At 43.0% G+C, this 18,626-nt stretch overlaps 1 protein-coding gene across 1 annotated transcript in view; it reads right to left on the bottom strand.

The window, feature by feature from the left end:
• The window catches only part of TANGO6 (transport and golgi organization 6 homolog), a 258,258-nt gene that overhangs the window by 224,387 nt on the left and 15,245 nt on the right, over positions 1 to 18,626 (bottom strand). Inside the window, exons 2-5 of the mRNA XM_037742252.1 lie at positions 16,796 to 17,436; positions 14,092 to 14,208; positions 10,480 to 10,621; positions 6,656 to 6,795 (exon numbers count right to left, since the gene is read on the bottom strand). Of these exons, the coding sequence (XP_037598180.1) occupies positions 6,656 to 6,795; positions 10,480 to 10,621; positions 14,092 to 14,208; positions 16,796 to 17,436 (1,040 nt within the window). The remainder of the gene's footprint in view (positions 1 to 6,655; positions 6,796 to 10,479; positions 10,622 to 14,091; positions 14,209 to 16,795; positions 17,437 to 18,626) is intronic.

The following is an 18,626-nucleotide window of genomic DNA, read 5'->3' as shown; positions in this document are numbered from 1 at the left end:
AAAAAAAAAAAGAAAATAGTTTTCTTTTTCCATAATATAATCTACCCCTCTATACTTTCCTTTTAATGTTTTTTATTTCTTATTTATTTTGAGTCGGAGTCTCCCTGTTGCCCAGGCTAGAGTGCAGTGGCATGATCTCAGCTCACTGCAACCTCTGCCTTCCGGGTTCAAGCGATTCTCTTGCCTCAGCCTCCCGAGTAGCTGGGATTACAGGTGCGTGCCACCATGCTCAGCTAATTTTTTTAAAATTTTTAGTAGAGACAGGGTTTCGCCATGTTGGCCAGGCTGGTCAACTTCTGACCTCAGGTGATCAGCCTGCCTTGGCCTCCAAAGTGCTAGGATTACAGGCATGAGCCACCATGCCCAGCCTATATTTTCCTTTTGATGCTAGTTTCTGAGAAATTCAGAGAAAAACTAGCACTTAGTCACTATAATGATATTATTCATATAAATGGAATACTAGCTTCACTATGTTTATTACTATTATTATTATTCTGTCTCCTTATATGTATCATTTAATTTAAACAGTCTTAAACCACAGCCATAGAGTGATAGGGACCAGAATTATTTTACCATCTTAAACAATTATAAAATTGGACAAAATATATAAAGAATGGTTTCCAGACAATGGGCAACATCAGCCCAGGACACTGATCCCTGAGAGAAGGGAAGCAAAGAAAGTGAGCCCGATGACTGCCCTCGTTCATGACCTGGAGAGAGTTTTCAGGCGATTGCAGGTGTAGCCCAAATGAAGGCTGGCATCTTACCGGGTGGAAGAAACATAGTTCAGGGTTCAGGGGGGCCAACACGGCTGGAATTTTCAAGGCAAAATACCAGAGGGGAGGAAGTTACACAGAGAGGGTTCCAAAGATCTGCAGAGGGGTTCTCTCTCAGGTCTTTGGTAGAGTATGATATATGTACGTGTGAGGAAAATACCAAAGCCTGGGGCAAGAACCACCAGAAAGAAGTAGGGGGAACAACTCCCATGGTTCATAAAGGACTGGGAATAGCTGTGTTCCCACTAGCCAGCCTGGGAGGATCTCCTAACACACAGGGCAACAACTAGAATTCTCAGAAGTGTATTGTCTTCGTACAATCTGTATTGTACACTTAGTACAATACACATAGTATAATACAATAAGGGGTTAAATTATCATAAAGGCTGCTGTAGAACCACACTAACAAAGCTGAAAAGCCAGGATCAAAGGAACTAAACTAATTCCAAGTAACTTAACTGCATCCCAGAACAAAGCCTACCTAAGGAATAAAAAATCTGGCACTCAGCAATGTAAAATAAAAATGTTCAGCAGCAGGCCGGGCGCGGTGGCTCACGCCTGTAATCCCAGCACTTTGGGAGGCCGAGGTGGGTGGATCACGAGGTTAAGAGATCGAGACCATCTTGGTCAACATGGTGAAACCCCGTCTCTACTAAAAATACAAAAAATCAGCTGGGCATGGTGGCGCATGCCTGTAATCCCAGCTACTCAGGAGGCTGAGGCAGGAGAATTGCCTGAACCCAGGAGGCGGAGGTTGCGGTGAGCCGAGAACGCGCCATTGCACTCCAGCCTGGGTAACAAGAGCGAAACTCCGTCTCAAAAAAAAAAAGAAAAAAAAAAAAAAAATGTTCAGCAGCCAGTCAAAAATTGCCAGGCAAATTCATATGAGGAAATATTATTCAGTCATAAAAAGGAATAAAAAACTGATTCATGTTATATCATGAATAAACCTCAGCCGGGTGCGGTGGCTCATGCCATCACTTTGGGAGGCCAAGGTGGGTGGATCACCTGAGGTCAGGAGTTCAAGACCAGCCTGACCAACATGGCGAAACCCTGTCTCTACAAAAAATACAAAAAGTAGCCGGGTGTGGTGGCGGGTGCCTGTAATCCCAGGTACTCAGGAGGTTGAAGCAGGAGAATTGCTTGAACCTGGGACGAGGTTGCAATGAGCCGAGATCATGCCATTGCACTCCAGCCTGGGTAAAAGAACAAAACTCCGTCTTAAAAACAAACAAACAAAAATAAACATGAATAAACCTCAAAAACTAAAAGAAGCCATACACAAAGACCATATGTTGTATGAAATGCCAATACAGGTAAATCCAAAGAGACCAGGAAGTGAATTAGTGCTTACCAGAGAGAGTCTGAGAAGAAGGGAGAATGAGGAGTGGTGATTGCTAGTGAGTGTGAGGGCTTCTTTGGGGTGGGTGTGGGGGGAGGTTGATGAAAATGTTCTGGAAATAGATACTGGTGATGATTGCACAGCTCTGTGACTATACTAAACACCACCAAACTGTGCTCTTTTAAAAAATGACTTTTACCAGATGTGAATACCTTAAAACACACACACACACACACACACACACACACACACACACACACAAACTTACCAGGCATGCAAAGAAGGAAAACAATATGGCTTATAATTAGAAAAAAAAATCAATAGAACAGGCTGTGAGTGGTGGCTCACACCTATAATCTCAGCACTTTGGGAGTCCAAGGCAGGCAGATCACCTGAGGTCAGGAGTTCGAGACCAGCCTGGCCAACATGGCGAAACCCTGTCTCTACTAAAAATATAAAAAGTAGCTGGGCGTGGTGGTGTACACCTGTAATCCCAGCTACTTGGGAGGCTGACGCAGGAGAATCTCTTGAGCCTAGGAGGCAGAGGTTGCAGTGAGCCAAGATCGTGCCACTGCACTCCAGCCTAGGTGACAGAGCAAGACTCTGTCTCAAAAAAAAAGAAAAGAAAAACCAATAGAACAGATCCCCCAAAACAGAGGTAACAGAGTTAGAAGACAAGACCATTAAGACAACTATTAAGATTTGTCCTTGGCTAGGCACAATGGCTCAACCTGTAATCTCAGCACTTTGGGGGGTCAAGGTGGATGGATCACTTTAGACCAGGAGTTCAAGACCAGCCTGAGCAATATGGTGAAGCCTTGTCCCTACTAAAAATATAAAAATTAGCCAGGTGTGGTGGTACATGCCTGTAATCCCAGCTGCTCGAAAGGTTGAGGCACAAGAATTGCTTGAACCTGGGAGGCAGGAGTTGCAGTGAGCCAAGATCATGTCACTGTACTCTAGCTTGGGAGACAAAGCAAGACCCTGTCTCTGGGAAAAAATTTTTAAAAGACAGAGGAAAAAAAGACACACAGACACACACACACACACACACACACACACACACACAGCATTAGTAATTTGCAGGACAACATTAAACATAATATTTGGTGTAATTCAAATTCCCAGAGAGATCTGAGAGGAGTACAGAAATAAAGATAATATCTGAGAAATTTCCAAATATGGCAAACACTATAAACCCACAGTTCCAAAAAGCAGAAAAAAATTAAAGAAACCAACACCACACCAAGGCAGATAATAATCAAATTTCTAAAAACTAATAATAAGAGAAAAATCTTAAAAGCAGCCAGAGGGAAAAATGGTATACCATTTATACAAGAACAAAGATAAAAATAACAGCAGACTTCTCATCCAAAATGACATAAGCCAGAAGACAATGAAATGTTTTTAAAGTACTAAAAGAAATAAATGTCAACCTAGAATTCCATACCCAACAAAAAATATCTTTCAAAAAGGAAGATGAAGTAGATAGACATTTTCAGACAAATGAAAGCTAGAAAATTAATTGCCAGGCTGGGCGCAGTGGCTCATGCCTATAATCCCAGCACTTTGGGAGGCCAAGCCAGGCAGATCACATGAGGTCAGGAGCTCAAGACCATCCTGGCCAACGTGGTGAAATCCTATCTCTACTACAAATACAAAAAAAATTAGCTGGGCATGGTGGCGGACACCTGTAATCCCAGGTACTCAAGAGGCTGATGCAGGAGAATTGCTGGGAGGCAGAGGTTGCAGTGAGCTAACAGCATGCCATTGCACTCCAGCCTGGGTGACAAGAGTAAAACTCCATCTTAAAAAAAAATGAAAATTAATTGCCAGTAGACCTATACTATAAGCAATAGTAACTAAAGTTCAGGCAGAAGGAAATTTTCACTGAAATTTTGATCTACATAAAGAAATGAAGACCACCAGAAATGGTAAATATGCAGGTCAATATAAACCTGCTTCAAACCATTCTGGGAAAGAAACAAGATATGAATAGATAACAACAAATATATACATACACAAGTTGGGTGGAATCAGAGGAAAAAGAGGGTTCTGATTTTCTTATAGTAGCTCTCAAATCTACATGCCCTTAGGTAAGGTATAACCCTTTTTGGAAAAGGAAGATGCAAAAAATTGTTAGCAGGGAACAATTTCTTATGGGTAACTGATAATTTTTCATTTCATTGGCCCTAGAAGCCACTGTGGGCAGAACTGAGGGGAGGCAATATTATGGCCACTCTAGACCAAATCTACCAACATCTGCTAACCACACTCACCTCACTTCTGTCTGACAAGACCAAGATACATTAACTATGGCAGAAATGAAGTCAAGATTTATTCTTCTATCTCTCTTCCTTCTTCCTCACATATCCAGCCCTTCATTAAGTTCTAGCAACTCTCCTCCTTAAATACCTCTGAAACCCATTCATTTCTCTCCACTTCCATGGCCACTGCATTAATCCAAGCCTCCCCGATCCCTCAGATGACTGCCTCTTAACTGATCTCCCTGCTTCTGCTCCTACCCAACCCATTCTTCATAATACCTACACATAGATATTTCTAAAATGTAGATTTGATCATGTTCTTTCTTTCTTGAAACCTTCCATGGTTTCTCACTTCCCTCAGAATAAAGTTCAACATCCTGAACTCAGCCTATAAGGCCTTCCTGATGTGGCCTCAGCCACCCTCCCTGCTCACTGCGCACCACCCTCCCTGCACTCTGCCCTCATGACCCTACCCATATGGAGATTTCCTCAGAAGCACCATGCTCATTCCTACCTCAGTTCCTCGTACATGCTACTCTCTCTGCCTATAACCATCCTCCCTCACTCTTCAGCTACTTAATTCCAATTCAGACTTCAGGGCTCAGTTTAAATGCCATTTCCATCAAAAAGCCACTAGATTTGTGGTAAATTGTTGAGCAGGAATAGGAAACCAATAGGCATGGGATAAGTAAGACAAGAGACTGAACACACAAAAAAAGCAAAGGGCTCACTAGGATAAAGGTGAAGGGGATCCTTGGATGGCAGCTGAATAGAAGGTAACCAGGTTAGAGTAGAGCAGGTCAGAAGACCCAGAGAAAGTTGTTTCCAAGAAGACAAAACTGATAGATTATCTGATGGGTTTTTGTGTGTTTGTTTATTTGCTTGAGACAGGGTTTCAGCTCTGCCACCCAGGCTGGAGTGCGATGGTGTGAACTTGGTTCACTAAAACCATAACTTCCAGGGCTCCAGCAATCCTCCCACCTCAGCCTCCTGAGTAGCTGGGACCACAAGTGTGCACCACCACACCCAGCTAATTTTTGTAGTTTTGGTAGAAATGGGGTTTCACCATGTTGCCCAGGCTGGTCTTGAACTCCTGAGCTCAAGTGATCTACCTGCCTTGGCCTCCCAAAGTGTTGGGATTATAGGCATGAGCCATGGTGCCCAGCCTATCTGATGTTTTTGAGTGTATTAAAAGGAGATTTAAACAAAAGAGGAAGAGCTTGAGAAAAGATGAGAGATAAACACATAGAAAACTAATCAGACAAACAAAAAAAGATTAACTCCAGGAAGTACAAAAGATTATGTAAAAAAAGAAAGTAATCATAATATACAACATAGCTCAGCTGTAAATAAGAGTTACACTAACATAAACACTGAATATTGATTTAACCATAACTGAGATATAAATATACTAAGGAGATGGGAAAATAAAAATGTACCTGGGGGAATGATAGCAATGATATAAAAGAGAGTAAGATCCTCTTCCACACATGTGAGAAGTAGATATATGATGTCTAAAACTGAAAAATTACAAATTCCCATATATTAGTTAGAAATATAAGGGCGGGGCATGGTGGCTCATGCATGTAATCCTAGCACTTTGGGAGGGCAAGGTGGGTGGATCACCTGAGGTTAAGAGTTCAAGACCAGCCTGACCAACATGGTGAAACTCCGTCTCTCTTTTTTTTTTTTTTGAGACAGAGTTTCGCTCTTGTTACCCAGACTGGAGTGCAATGGCGCGATCTCGGCTCACCGCAACCTCCGCCTCCTGGGTTCAGGCAATTCTCCTGCCTCAGCCTCCTGAGTAGCTGGGATTACAGGCACGCGCCACCACACCCAGCTAATTTTTGTATTTTTAGTAGAGACGGGGTTTCACCATGTTGACCAGGATGGTCTTGATGTCTTGACCTCGTGATCCACCCGCCTCGGCCTCCCAAAGTGCTGGGATTACAGGCGTGAGCCACCGCGCCCGGCCCGTCTCTTTTAAAAATACAAAATTAGCTGGGTGTGGTGGCACATGCCTGTAATCCCAGCTACTTGGAAGGCTGAGGTAGGAGAATCCCTTGAACCCAGGAGGCAGAGGTTGCAATAAGCTGAGATTGCACCACTGCACTCCAGCCTGAGTGACAATAGTGAAACTCTGTTTAAAAAAAAAAAAGAGGGAGAGAGATCCAAGATGGCTGATTACTAGCAGCTCAGGATTATAGCTCCCAGTGAAAGCGCAGAGAACGAGAGGACGCCACACTTTCAGACGAATTTTTGTTGCTCACGGACCAGGAGATTCCCAGCGGAGGAGCCCCACGGGTCACCAACGCGACTCTTGTGGCCGCCGCGGCTGCCAGTGTCCCAGCACGGCGGTTCTTGGTGCAGAATAAACGGGACTGGGTCCCCTTTTGGTCGATGTTTGGAGCTCCGGGAAGGCAGAGTCACCTATTTAGCTGATTGAAAAAGGGACTCAAGAAGGAAGCCAGACCGGAGATTCCAGGGCAGAAAAGCACCAGGAATCTTAATGCCGCTGTTTTGGCCGGCACAGTGGGTTGCTCAGATTCTGGCGCTGGGAATCAACAAGTTGGATGTCCACTCAGAGACCTAATTTGAAAGTCGGTAATTACAAAGATGACAGGTGGATAAATTTACAATGATGGGAAGAAACCAGCATAAAAAGGTTGAGAATACCCAAAATCAGAATGCCTCTCCCTCTACAGGGGATCACAGTTCCTCATCAACAAGGGAACAAGGCCTGATGGAGAACAAGTGCGTTCTATTAACAGGTTTAGGCTTCAGAAGGTGCATAATAAGAAACTTCTGTGAGTTAAAAGAACATGTTCTAGCGCAATGTAAAGAAACTAAGAACCTTAAAAAAAGGTTTGACGAAATCCTAATGAGAATAGACAATCTAGAGAGGAATATAAGTGAATTAATGGAACTGAAGAATACAATACGAGAATTCCGCGAAGTATGCACAGGTTTTAACAGTCAAATTGATCAAGCAGAAGAAAGGATATCAGAGGTCGAAGACCAACTTAATGAAACAAGAAGACAAGATCAGAGAAGAAAGAGTAAAAAGGAATGAGCAAAGTCTCCAAGAAATATGGGACTATGTGAAAAGACCTAATTTACGTTTGACAGGTGTACCTGAATGTCATGAAGAGAATGAATCTAAGCTGGAAAATATTCTTCAGGATATTATTCAGGAAAACTTTCCTAACTTAGTAAGGCAGGAAAATACTCAACTTCAGGTAATACAGAGAACACCACAAAGATATTCCTCAAGTAGAGCAACCCCAAGACACATAATCGTTAGATTCACCAGGGCTGAAATAAAGGTGAAAATTCTAAGGGCAGCTAGAGAGAAAGGTCAGGTTACCCATAAAGGGAAGCCTATCAGACTCACAGCAGATCTCTCAGCTGAAACCCTACAGCTGAAACTAGAAGAGAGTGGGGGTCAATATTCAATATCCTCAAAGAAAAGAATTTTCAACCCAGAATCTCATATCCAGCCAAATTAAGCTTCATAAATGAAGGAAAAATAAAAATTTTCATGAACAAACAAGCACTCAGAGATTTCATCACCACCAGGCCTGCTTTACAAGAGCTTCTGAAAGAAGCACTATACACAGAAAGGAACAACCAGTATCAGTCATCCCAAAAACTTACCAAAAGGTAAAGAGTATCTCCATAATGAAGAATCTTTATCAACTAATGGGCAAAATAGCCAGCTAGCATTAAACGACAATATTAAACTCACAAATACCAATATGAATCCTAAATTTAAATGGATTAAATGCCCCAATCAAAGACACAGGCAAATTGAATAAAAAGTCAAAACCCATGGGTTCGCTCTCATAAGCAAGGACACACAAAGACTCAAAACAAAGGGTTGGTGGAAGACTTATCAATCAAATGGAGAGCAAAAAAAAAAAAGAAAACAGGAGTTGTAACTTTCGTCTCTGACAAAATAGACTTTAATAGTAACAAAGACTAAAAGAAACAAAGAAGGACATTACATAATGGTAAAAGGATCAATGCAACAGGAGTCAATGATCATAAATACATATGCACCCAATATAGGAACACCCAGATACATAAGACAAGTTCTTAATGACTTATAAAGAGACTTAGGCTCCTGAACAATAATAGTGGGAGACTTTGACACCACATTGTTAATATTCGACGGATCAACGAGATAGAAAATTAACAGGGACATCTATGATTTGAACTCAGACCTGGAACAAGTAAACTTAGTGAATATTTATAGAATTCTTCACCCCAGGTCCACAGAACATACAGTTTTCTCAGTATCATATTACACATATTTTGAAAGTGACCACATAATTGGAAGTAAATCACTCTTCAGCATTTGCATAGCGTTTCACAGACTTAAATGAAATATTGGTTGGCTGCTTGTTTGTTATTTTCTTCCCTTATTCCTTCCTGTCTCCGCTGTTAAGTACAATTATCGGCCTAAAAGAGGTTTTTAATACCTATTTTTAGATTGCATTCCTGGGCAATAGAGGAAGACTCCTGTTCTCTCTCCCCCTTTCTCTTTCTCTTTCTTTCTTTCAAAAAAAAAAACAACAATTATCCAGCCTGGGCATTATAGCAAGACTCTGTCTCTACAAAAATGAAAAAAATTAGCTGGGCACTGCAATGCACACCCATAGTCACAGCTACTTGGAAGGGTAAGGCAGGAGGATCACTTGAGTCTAGGAGTTAGAGCTTACAGTGAGCTATGATCCCACCACTGCACTCCAGCCTGGGTGATGGAGTCAGACTTTGTCTCTAAAAAAAAATAAACAACAAAACAAAACAAAACAAAAAAAAGAAAAAAGAAATATAGAGATAAATACCAGAAAAAACTCACTGAGAGTTCAAAGTATTTGCTTCCAGATATGGGAAATGGATTGGTATGGTGCCAAGGACTGCTATTTTTCACTATAAGCCTTACAGAACTATTTGACTTTAAATTATTGTACACGTCTAATTTTGTCTAAAAAATAAAACAAAAAATATAAATTAAAAACTACTACCATGCTTAGCATTATTATTTTTTTTCCTATTAATGAGGACTTAGAGAATATAAATTGGGGAAATGATTGTAAAACTTCATCCCAAAGTTTGCATCTCAAAGGTATTTCTGGCTTCAAGAAAACTATTTTACATTTCACTTTTTTTTTTTTTTTTTGAGACAGGGTCTTGCTTTTTCTGCCCAGGCTGGAATGCAGTGCCATGATCATGGCTCACTGCAGCCTTGAACTCCTGGGCTCAAGCGATCCTGCTGCCTTAGCTTCCCAAGTAGCTGGGACCACAGGCAGGCACCACTATACCTGGCTTATTTTTTTATTTTTTGTAGTGACAGAGTCTTGCTATGTTGCCCAGGCTGGTCTTGAACTCCTGGCCTCAGGCAGTCCTTCTGCCTCAGCCTCCCAAAGTGCTGGAATTACAGGTGTGAGCCACTACACCCGGCTTTATTATTATTATTTTTGAGACAGAGTCTCACTCTGTCACCTAGGCTGGAGTATAATGGCACCATCTTGGCTCAATGCAACCTCCACCTTCCAGGTTCAAGTGATTCTCCTGCCCCAGCCTCCCAAGTAGCTGAGATTAGGCACCTGCCATGACCACGTCTGGCTAATTTTTGTATTTGAGTAGAGATGGGGATTCACCATGCTGCCCAGGCTGGTCTTGAACTCCCGACCTCAAGTGATCTATCTGCCTCAGCCTCCCAAAGTGCAGGCATGAGCCACCACATCCAGCCTGCACCTGGCTTTATTTAACATTTACTCTAGGGTTTTCTTCAACTTTCTGTGTAATGTTTTCCTCCGATATTATAAATTATTTGAAGGGGCTTACAATACTATTCAATAAAATAGGCTGTGTATCACAAACTATTTTAGGGAAAGAGCAAGAGAACTAGTTTCTTTGGAAAAGCAGCTCATTAAGGACCTTTAAGTTTAACCTGTTCGATCCCTGCAAGGATATAGTTTTGTTTCAGTCAGGTTTTAAAGGTAAATATTAAAGATCAATAATTCACCTCAGACTCTGACTCAAAGGAAAATGGATATCAAAATCATAGAAACATTTTATTTCTTACCACCTGCTCCTTCCAAAATGCCCCGGACTACTGCCTGAACACCATTAGGTCTCATTAACCTTTCAGAGAGCAGCTGTCCACATAGACGCCGAAGCCAAGCTGGGGCCCGACACCTCAGTTGTGTCTTCACATCTGTACAGGACTGAGAAAAAGAAGAAGGTGTGAATTCTGAATGTCATTGAAATAGATACGACAGCCAGGCACGGTGGCTCATGCCTGTAAAAAAAAAAAAAAAAAAGAAATAGCTATGATATGTAATATTTATTTATTTAGAGATGGAGTTTTACTCTTGTCACCCAGGCTGGAGTGCAATAGAATGATCTTGGCTCACTGCAACCTCTACCTCCCAGGTTCAGGCACTTCTCTTGCCTCAGCCTTCTGAGTAGTTGAGATTACAGGCACGTGCCACCATGCCCAGCTACTTTTTGTATTTTTTGTAGAGAGGGGAATTCACCATGTTTGCCAGGCTGGTCTTGAACTCCTGACCTCAGGTGATCCATCCGGCTCGGCCTCCCAAAGTTCTGGGATTACAGGTGTGAGCTGTCAGGCCGGGCTAGACATTTTTTTAAAGTCCTGAGTCATGACAACTAACAGTGTGCTATACAGACTTCAAAAGAGCAATATTGTTTCCTTTAAAAAAAAAACTTTACAAGGGCCAGGAGCGGTGGCTCAAGCCTGTAATCCCAGCACTTTGGGAGGCCGAGGCGGGTGGATCACGAGGTCAAGAGATCGAGACCATCCTGGTCAACGTGGTGAAACCCCGTCTCTACCAAAAATACAAAAAATTAGCTGGGCATGGTGGCACGTGCCTGTAATCCCAGCTACTCAGGAGGCTGAGGCAGGAGAATTGCCTGAACCCAGGAGGCAGAGGTTGCGGTGAGCCGAGATCGCGCCATTGCACTCCAGCCTGGGTAACATGAGTGAAACTCCGTCTCAAAAAAAAAAAACAAAAACAAAAAACTTTACAAAATCTTCCGCATTATTTTCAACAAAGTAATAAACAGTGAAAAATCAATGAAATTTCAAACTCAGAAACAGACATTTGCATCAGTGATTCAAACATAGATCTTGGGAATACTAAGTGAATGTAACCAATCTCTGACCGTAGCCCTGACAATTAAATCCAGCTCCCAAGGAAGGTCCTTATGAACGTTATTTGCCACTAAGAGGGTGGTTCACAACAGGGAGGGAACACTCTAGCCCTTGCCTCTGTGGCTTTAGCAAATCTGATTCCTGTGACACAGTTCCAAGTAAGAGTTGGATTCCTTTTTTATTTCTTTTCTGCCCCAGTCTGATCTGCAAGAAAGAGTTGGATTTCTTCAAGGGTTTCTTTCTGGGAGTTCTGTGTTGCCACAGTGAATAAACAGACTTGGTGTCCCTTACTGCTGAGGGTGGAATAAACTCACTTATTGGCTGGTTTTTGCATGCACCTCTCAGCTTATTCCTCTTCTGTCTTTTCAGAGTGACTGCACATTTGGTTCTGCTTTTTCTTGCTAGGTATTTTTCAGAGGCCTATCCCCTGCAGAAGGTGCTGCAGTTTTGTTTGTTTGTTTTGTTTTTGAGATGGAATTTCCCTCTTGTTGCCCAGGCTAGAGTGCAGTGGCATGATCTCCACTCACCCCAGCTTCCACCTCCCGGGTTCAAATGATTCTCCTGCCTCAGCCTCCCGAGTAGCTGGGATACAGGCATACGCCACCACGCCCAGCTAATTTTGTTATGTTTAGCAGAGACGGGGTTTCTCCTTGTTGGTCAGGCTGGTCACGAATTCCGACTTCAGGTGATCCTCCCTCCCCAGCCTCCCAAAGTGCTGGGATTTACAGGCGTGAGCCACCATACCTGGCCTCAGTTTTAATGTTCTAGCACTTATTTTGGGCTAGAACATTAATCATGTTGCCGTCAACCATTGCACTTAAGTATGTAAGCATCAAAATTAGTAACAGAAATATTTCATCCCAACTCTCTTGTCTTCTCTCTTTTACTGAATTATTCCCATTTACTGAGGGGATTATGATGTGCCAGGCACGGCATAAGTAACTCCCATATAATCTCAAAAGGGACTTCAAGGAAGGCATTGTGATTATCCCTATCTTATGGGTAAGAAACCTGAAGAATGGAAAGGTTGACAAATTCAAATATCTGCACATTGGGGTTGAATCCCGGAGGGGCCTGATGGAAGTAAGATTCTAAGGATGAGACAAAAATTACTCAATTAGGAGATACCTTTGCAGCCAGCTTCAGCTGGTCCTTGCTCCTGACGTACAGCTAATTCCCTTGGCTCCTCACTCTTTTCCTTTTCTAAGACAAGGTCTCACTCTGTTGCCCAAGTTGAAGTGCAGTGGCCTGATCACAGCTCACTGCAGCCTCAACTTTCTGGGCCTGAGGAATCCACCCACCTCAGCCTCCAGAGTAGCTGGGGCTACAGGTGCACACTACCACACGTGGCTAATTTTTTATTTTTTATCTTTTGTAGAGATAGGGGTCCTGCTATGTTGCCCAGGTTGGCCTCAAACTCCTGATCTCAAGTGATCCTTCTGCCTCAACCTCCCAAAGTACTGGGTTTACCTGTGCTAGCCATAGTGCCTGGCTGGCTCCTCACTCTTTACACACCTAGATTCATAACGAAAATGTAGGTACTAAAAATAAACAATTCCAGCTATATCATCAAATTAAATCATTTCAGATAAACATTATTTTTAAGAAAACAAAGAAACTATCTTATCCCTAGCAGAATATATACTACTATATGTTTTCAAACAAAGTAACTAAGAATAGCACCAATAAGATCTCTGGTTTTTTTCTTTTCTTTTTCTTTTTTCTTTTTTTTTTTTTTTTTTACAAATCTCAAAGTCCTAAACCTGGAAAGATCTCTGGTTTTAATTTCTTGACTTCAAATACATAATCCATTCAAAGGATTGAAGTGTCCAGATACTTCTGCTGAAAGAACATTTTGTCAAACAGCCAAATTTTAGTTAAAAAAAAAAAAAAGATCCAGTTTCAAAATGAGTAAAATAAATCTCGCATAAAACTGCCATAAGTCTTAAAAAAAGTGATCATAATATTCTTGGGAAAAGTGTCCATCATTTCATTAGGGAAAGGTCTTTTTGCCGGGCACGGTGGCTCAGGCATGTAATCACTGCACTTTGGGAGGCAGAGGCAGGCTGATCATGAGGTCAGGAGTTCAAGACCAGCTTGACCAACATGGTAAAACCCCATCTCTACTAAAAAAAAAATACAAAAATTAGCTGGGCCTGGCAGCGCGCACCTGTAATCCCAGCTACTCAGGAGGCTGAGGCAGGAGAACAGTGTGAACCCAGAAGGTGAAGGTTGCAGTGAGCCGAGATCGAGCCACTGCACTCCAGTCTGGAAGACAGAGCGAGAATCCATCTCAAAAAAAAACAAAAAACAAAAAACAAAGAGAAAAAGTCTTTTAAATTATACTAAGGGTCAGTGTCATTTAGTTTTTAAGTATCGTTTTATGATCTAAAAGATGAAATAAGGCTCAACTAAATTATTAAAGAGGGAGCTAAAATTATCTAATTTTCCAGAAGAAGACAGCATACCACATACATTATTATTAAAGAGTCACCCCCAAGAGTGCCCAGGCCTGAGTACCTGGGGTGGTCCTCCTTGGAGGATAAGTAGTTCCCTGACTGCTAAGGGCTGATAGACTTGATCCAACATGTCTCTCAAGGCCCCCCTGGATAGGGTTCTCTCCTCTTCAGTTAGAACCTAAAAGAAAGAAGCACTTGGCTTTAGTGGAATTCAAACCAGGCAGACAATAGAAAGTAATGTTTTACAACACTGTACAGGGATACCTGTGAGAGGAGAGGAAGGCAGGCTTCTATCCTCTCTCAATTTCCTTCCACCTGGGGGAAGATGTTCTAAAACATTCCTGGCCCTCTCTCCATTTCGCTCTTCTGGGCAAGTTATGAGACTGATGTTATTGCTGAGAGTGGCATAAACTCACTTATTGGCTGGTTTTGGCATGCATCTCTCAGCTCGTTCCTTTTCTGTCTTTTGAGAGTGACTGCACATTTTGTTCTGCTCTTTTGTGCTGGGTATTTTTCAGAGGCCTATCCCCTGAAGAAGGCACTGCAGTTTTCCAGTGCTCCTTAAAATGGGTGAGTAGTGAGAGTGTCTAATTCTGGAGAGCACTTTCAGAAAGACCTGTCTCCTGCCAGGTGCGGTGGCTCATGCCTGTAATCCCAGCACTTTGGGAGGCTTAGGTGGACGGATCACCTGAGGTCCGGAGTTTGAGACTGGCCTGGCCAACACGGCAAAACCCCGTCTCTACTAAAAATAGAAAAATTAGCAGGGTGTGGTGGTGTGCACCTGTAATTCTACCTACTCAGGAGGCTGAGGCATGATAATTGCTTGAACCTGGGAGTCAGAGGTTACAGTGAGCCAAAATTGTACCACTACACTGCAGTCTGAGTGACAGAGCAAGACTTCATCTCATAAATAAATAAGCTGGGTGTGGTGGTGCATGCCTATAATCCCAGCTACTCTGGAGGCTGAGGCAGGAGTATCTTTGGAACCCAGGAGGCAGAGGTTGCAGTGAGCTGAGACTATGCCACTGCACTCCAGCCTGGGCAACACAGCAAAGCTCCAACTCAAAAAATAATAATAACAAATTAAAAAAACTCTTACTCTTCTTAACTCTCTTTTAATTCATTTGGAACTTGGGCAGCAAAGAGGCGTATGATTGTGGGGTACTCTTGAGCCTTAACAGTACAGTCCTCCTTGGTGATTACTGCTCAGAGTCAGTCAGGGTCCCACCCATTGCCGATTCACACACTGAGGTATCGGTGCAACTTAGAACACAGATACTGATGGGAATTTGTCCAGCTTCATAAAGTACGCCCAGTGTTGTTTCCCCTCTGTCAACTCCTTCTCCTGTCTTCCTACTTGGCTCTCTCTGTGTGTCTTTTTTCATTTATCTCTCCCTCCTGAGATCCTGGGAACAACTTAGCCTCAGTAACAGTAATAGGACCTGTCAACCGGGTCCCACTACGTCAGGGAAGTGCAGGCAGGAGGTGCTGCCAGAAGCGTCAATCATGTATAACCCTGCCGGAAAGAGGGGGCACTCTGCTCCTATCACATAAAGGCCCTGGAGAGCTCAGAATTTCATGCCAACATTTGGATCATAGCGGCTTTTAGGCAAATGTTTATGAATGTAGGCAGGAGAGAGAAGAGAAAAGGAACAAGAACAAGGGTGACACAGGCAGGTGATAGAGAAACAAGAACATTGTGAAGCCTGGCTGTGGAGGCTGGGGAATCACTGCCCATGGGAGCCGCACTGACCCTTGAGACATTTACATCTCAACAGCTTCTGCTGGCTAGTCCCTATGCTGATGCCAGTGGTCCTCTCATGGAGGAGCAGTGGTTCCTGCTATGTCATGCCAGTAGGTCTTATCTTCCCAATCAGTGTGTGAGTTATTTGAAGAAAAGGACCATGTCTTATGCTTCTATGATCTCCACAGCAACTTCTGTAGTCTGGATGCTCAACTGCTTATGTGACTAAGTGACAGCAAAAAATGGGCATATACCCCTAACACCTAATAATGGACACTGACAGAGTTATGTAGTGTACCACGTGTTCTACACATGTTATCTCATTTAATCTTCCCACGAATTTAATGAGGGAGCCATGATACTAACATTAGTAGTAATTATATGAGCACTACTAGAGGTTGGGCCAGATATTTGACACACATTATCCTTAATCCTTATGACCACCTTCCAAGGCAGGTATTATGATACACATATTTTTTTTGAGCCAGAGTTTCGCTCTTGTTGCCCAGGCTGGAGTGCAATGGCGCAATCTTGGCTCACTGCAACCTCTGCCTCCCGGGTTCAAGCGATTCAGCCTTCCGAGTAGCTGGGATGTGCCACCGTGCCCATCTAATTTTGTATTTTTAGTAGAGATGGGGTTTTTCCATGTTGGTCAGGCTGGTTTCAAAGTCCCGATCTCAAGTGATCCACTCACCCCAGCCTCCCAAAGTGCTGGGATTACAGGTGTTAGCTACCGTACCTGGCCTGGTACATACTTTATAGAAGAAACAGATGCTCAAAGAAACAGCCTGCAATAGCTGTTTCCAAAAATGGCAAAGGACAGGTGAAATGGACTCTACAGGTGTGCAAGGGACAAGCACTCAATAAATGAAACCTCCACCCACCCCCAAAAGATTCATTTATCCATTAGACATGCTTTGGCATAACCGGTTCTGAAGAACTAAGAGTTGTCTTTTATAACAGCTATCCATGAAAATATACACATATTCACATGCACACAATCTCTCTTTCTCAATTTTACCTCTTCTGCAGGTGTTAGTAGTTTGCTTTTGGTTGGGCAGAATCCCAGTTGGCACAGACCTGCTGCAATATCCCCAAAATGGTGGCAGAATATCAAGCTCCCCAGTGATGTGTGTTCAGCAACATTCAGAAGGGCCCTGCAGCTAGTGTACAGTCTCCGAGTTGCATCAGGGGCAGCATCGAGACATACCACGTCTTGAACGACGGCACCAAACTCAGTTCTGTATCTCAAAGGGACTCCAACACCAGGCATGAGATAGGGGCAGATGCCCAAGGTCACTACAAACTGCAAAATGAACTGGACAGTCTTCTGCTGTGAGATACTAAGTGCATCAGGGCTCAGGGCAGGAGCAACTTCTGGAGTCCTGGGGTTGGGTTTACCTGGATTGAAATTAGCTGCAAGGCGGATCATGGTTTCCTTTAAGCACAAAAGCAACAACAAGGTTTGAGAGGTAAAGCTCCAAGTGACATCTATAGAGTTTTGTGGCCATTCTGCCTTATCAGCAATTTGATCTCTTAGGAGTTTCAGTTTCTTCCACTGAGGATCCTTCAGAAACTTGTCCTCCAAAGCAGACAGGTTAGATTTTAAAGTAGCCAACAAGACATCATGTTTTGTGACCTGTAGTGAACTTGAACCTGATCCTTTTGAAGAAAAAAAAAAAAGAAAGGAGAGATTATACACATAGAAATCAAACTGTACTTCTCCCTGTGGAATGCCCTGCGTACTCCAGTTCCTCCTCAGCGGCCTGGCTCTGCCATCACTGGCACTGGAAAGCCTCCCCCAGGGGTACCACCCCAGCTTATGAAGAATTTAAGACCACATTTTCTGCTTTCCCACAGCACTTTGCATGTAATTGGAGTAGTGTCCTAACATGTTATACTTCATCTAGTTTGTTTCTATTCCCCACGTTTTGAGGGCAGAGACCAGGTCTTAATCATCTCACTGGGCTTAAATTGTAGCCAGAACAGAAATTTAGAAGCTGTTTTACCATAAAACATTCATTCGGTCCAGCTGTTCTAGGTGCTGGGGATAAAGCAATGAACAGAGGGCTGGACACAGTGGCTCACGCCTATAATCCCAGCACTTTGGGAGGCTGAGGTAGGCAGATCATGAGGTTAGGAGTTCAAGACCAGCCTAGCCAACATGATGAAACCCTGTCTCTACTAAAAATAAAACAAAATTAGCTGGGCATGGTGTTACACACCTGTAATCCCAGCTACTCGGGAGGCTGAGGCAGGAGAATTGCTTGAACCCAGGAGGCGGAGGTCGCAGTGAGGTGAAATCGCACCATTGCACTCCAGCCTGCGCAACGGAGCAAGACTCCGTCTTGAGGGGAAAAAAAAAAAAAAGCACTGAATAGAACAAAGGCTCTGGCCAGGCACGGTAGCTCACACCGGTAATCTCAGCACTTTGGGAGGTCAAGGTGGGATGGTTGCTTGAGCCCAAGAGTTCAACAACAGCCTGGGCAACACAGTGAGACCCTGTATCTAAAAAAATTAAAAGAATCAGCTGGGTATGGTGGTACATACCTGTAGTCCCAGCTACTCAGGAGGCTGGTGAGAGGACTGCTTGAGTCCAGGAAGTCAAGGCTGCAGTAAGCTGAGACTGTGCCACTGCATTCCAGCCTGGGTGACAGAGCAAGACCCAGTCTTGAAAACTAAAAACAGTAACAACAAAAAAACAGAACAACGGCTCTTTCCTTGTGGGACTTATGTTCCAGTGAGGAAGATCACAAAATATGGTAACAGAGCTCAAACAGATTAGTTTAACCACATCATTTCCCCCCAGAATATGTATTTTCTTTTTTTTTTTTTTTTTGAGACGGAGTTTC

This window comes from Cebus imitator, unplaced genomic scaffold (genome assembly GCF_001604975.1).
Source record: "Cebus imitator isolate Cc_AM_T3 unplaced genomic scaffold, Cebus_imitator-1.0 Scaffold118, whole genome shotgun sequence".
In the NCBI taxonomy this organism is placed as follows: domain Eukaryota; kingdom Metazoa; phylum Chordata; class Mammalia; order Primates; family Cebidae; genus Cebus; species Cebus imitator.
This window is presented reverse-complemented; position numbering and strand designations above follow the sequence as displayed.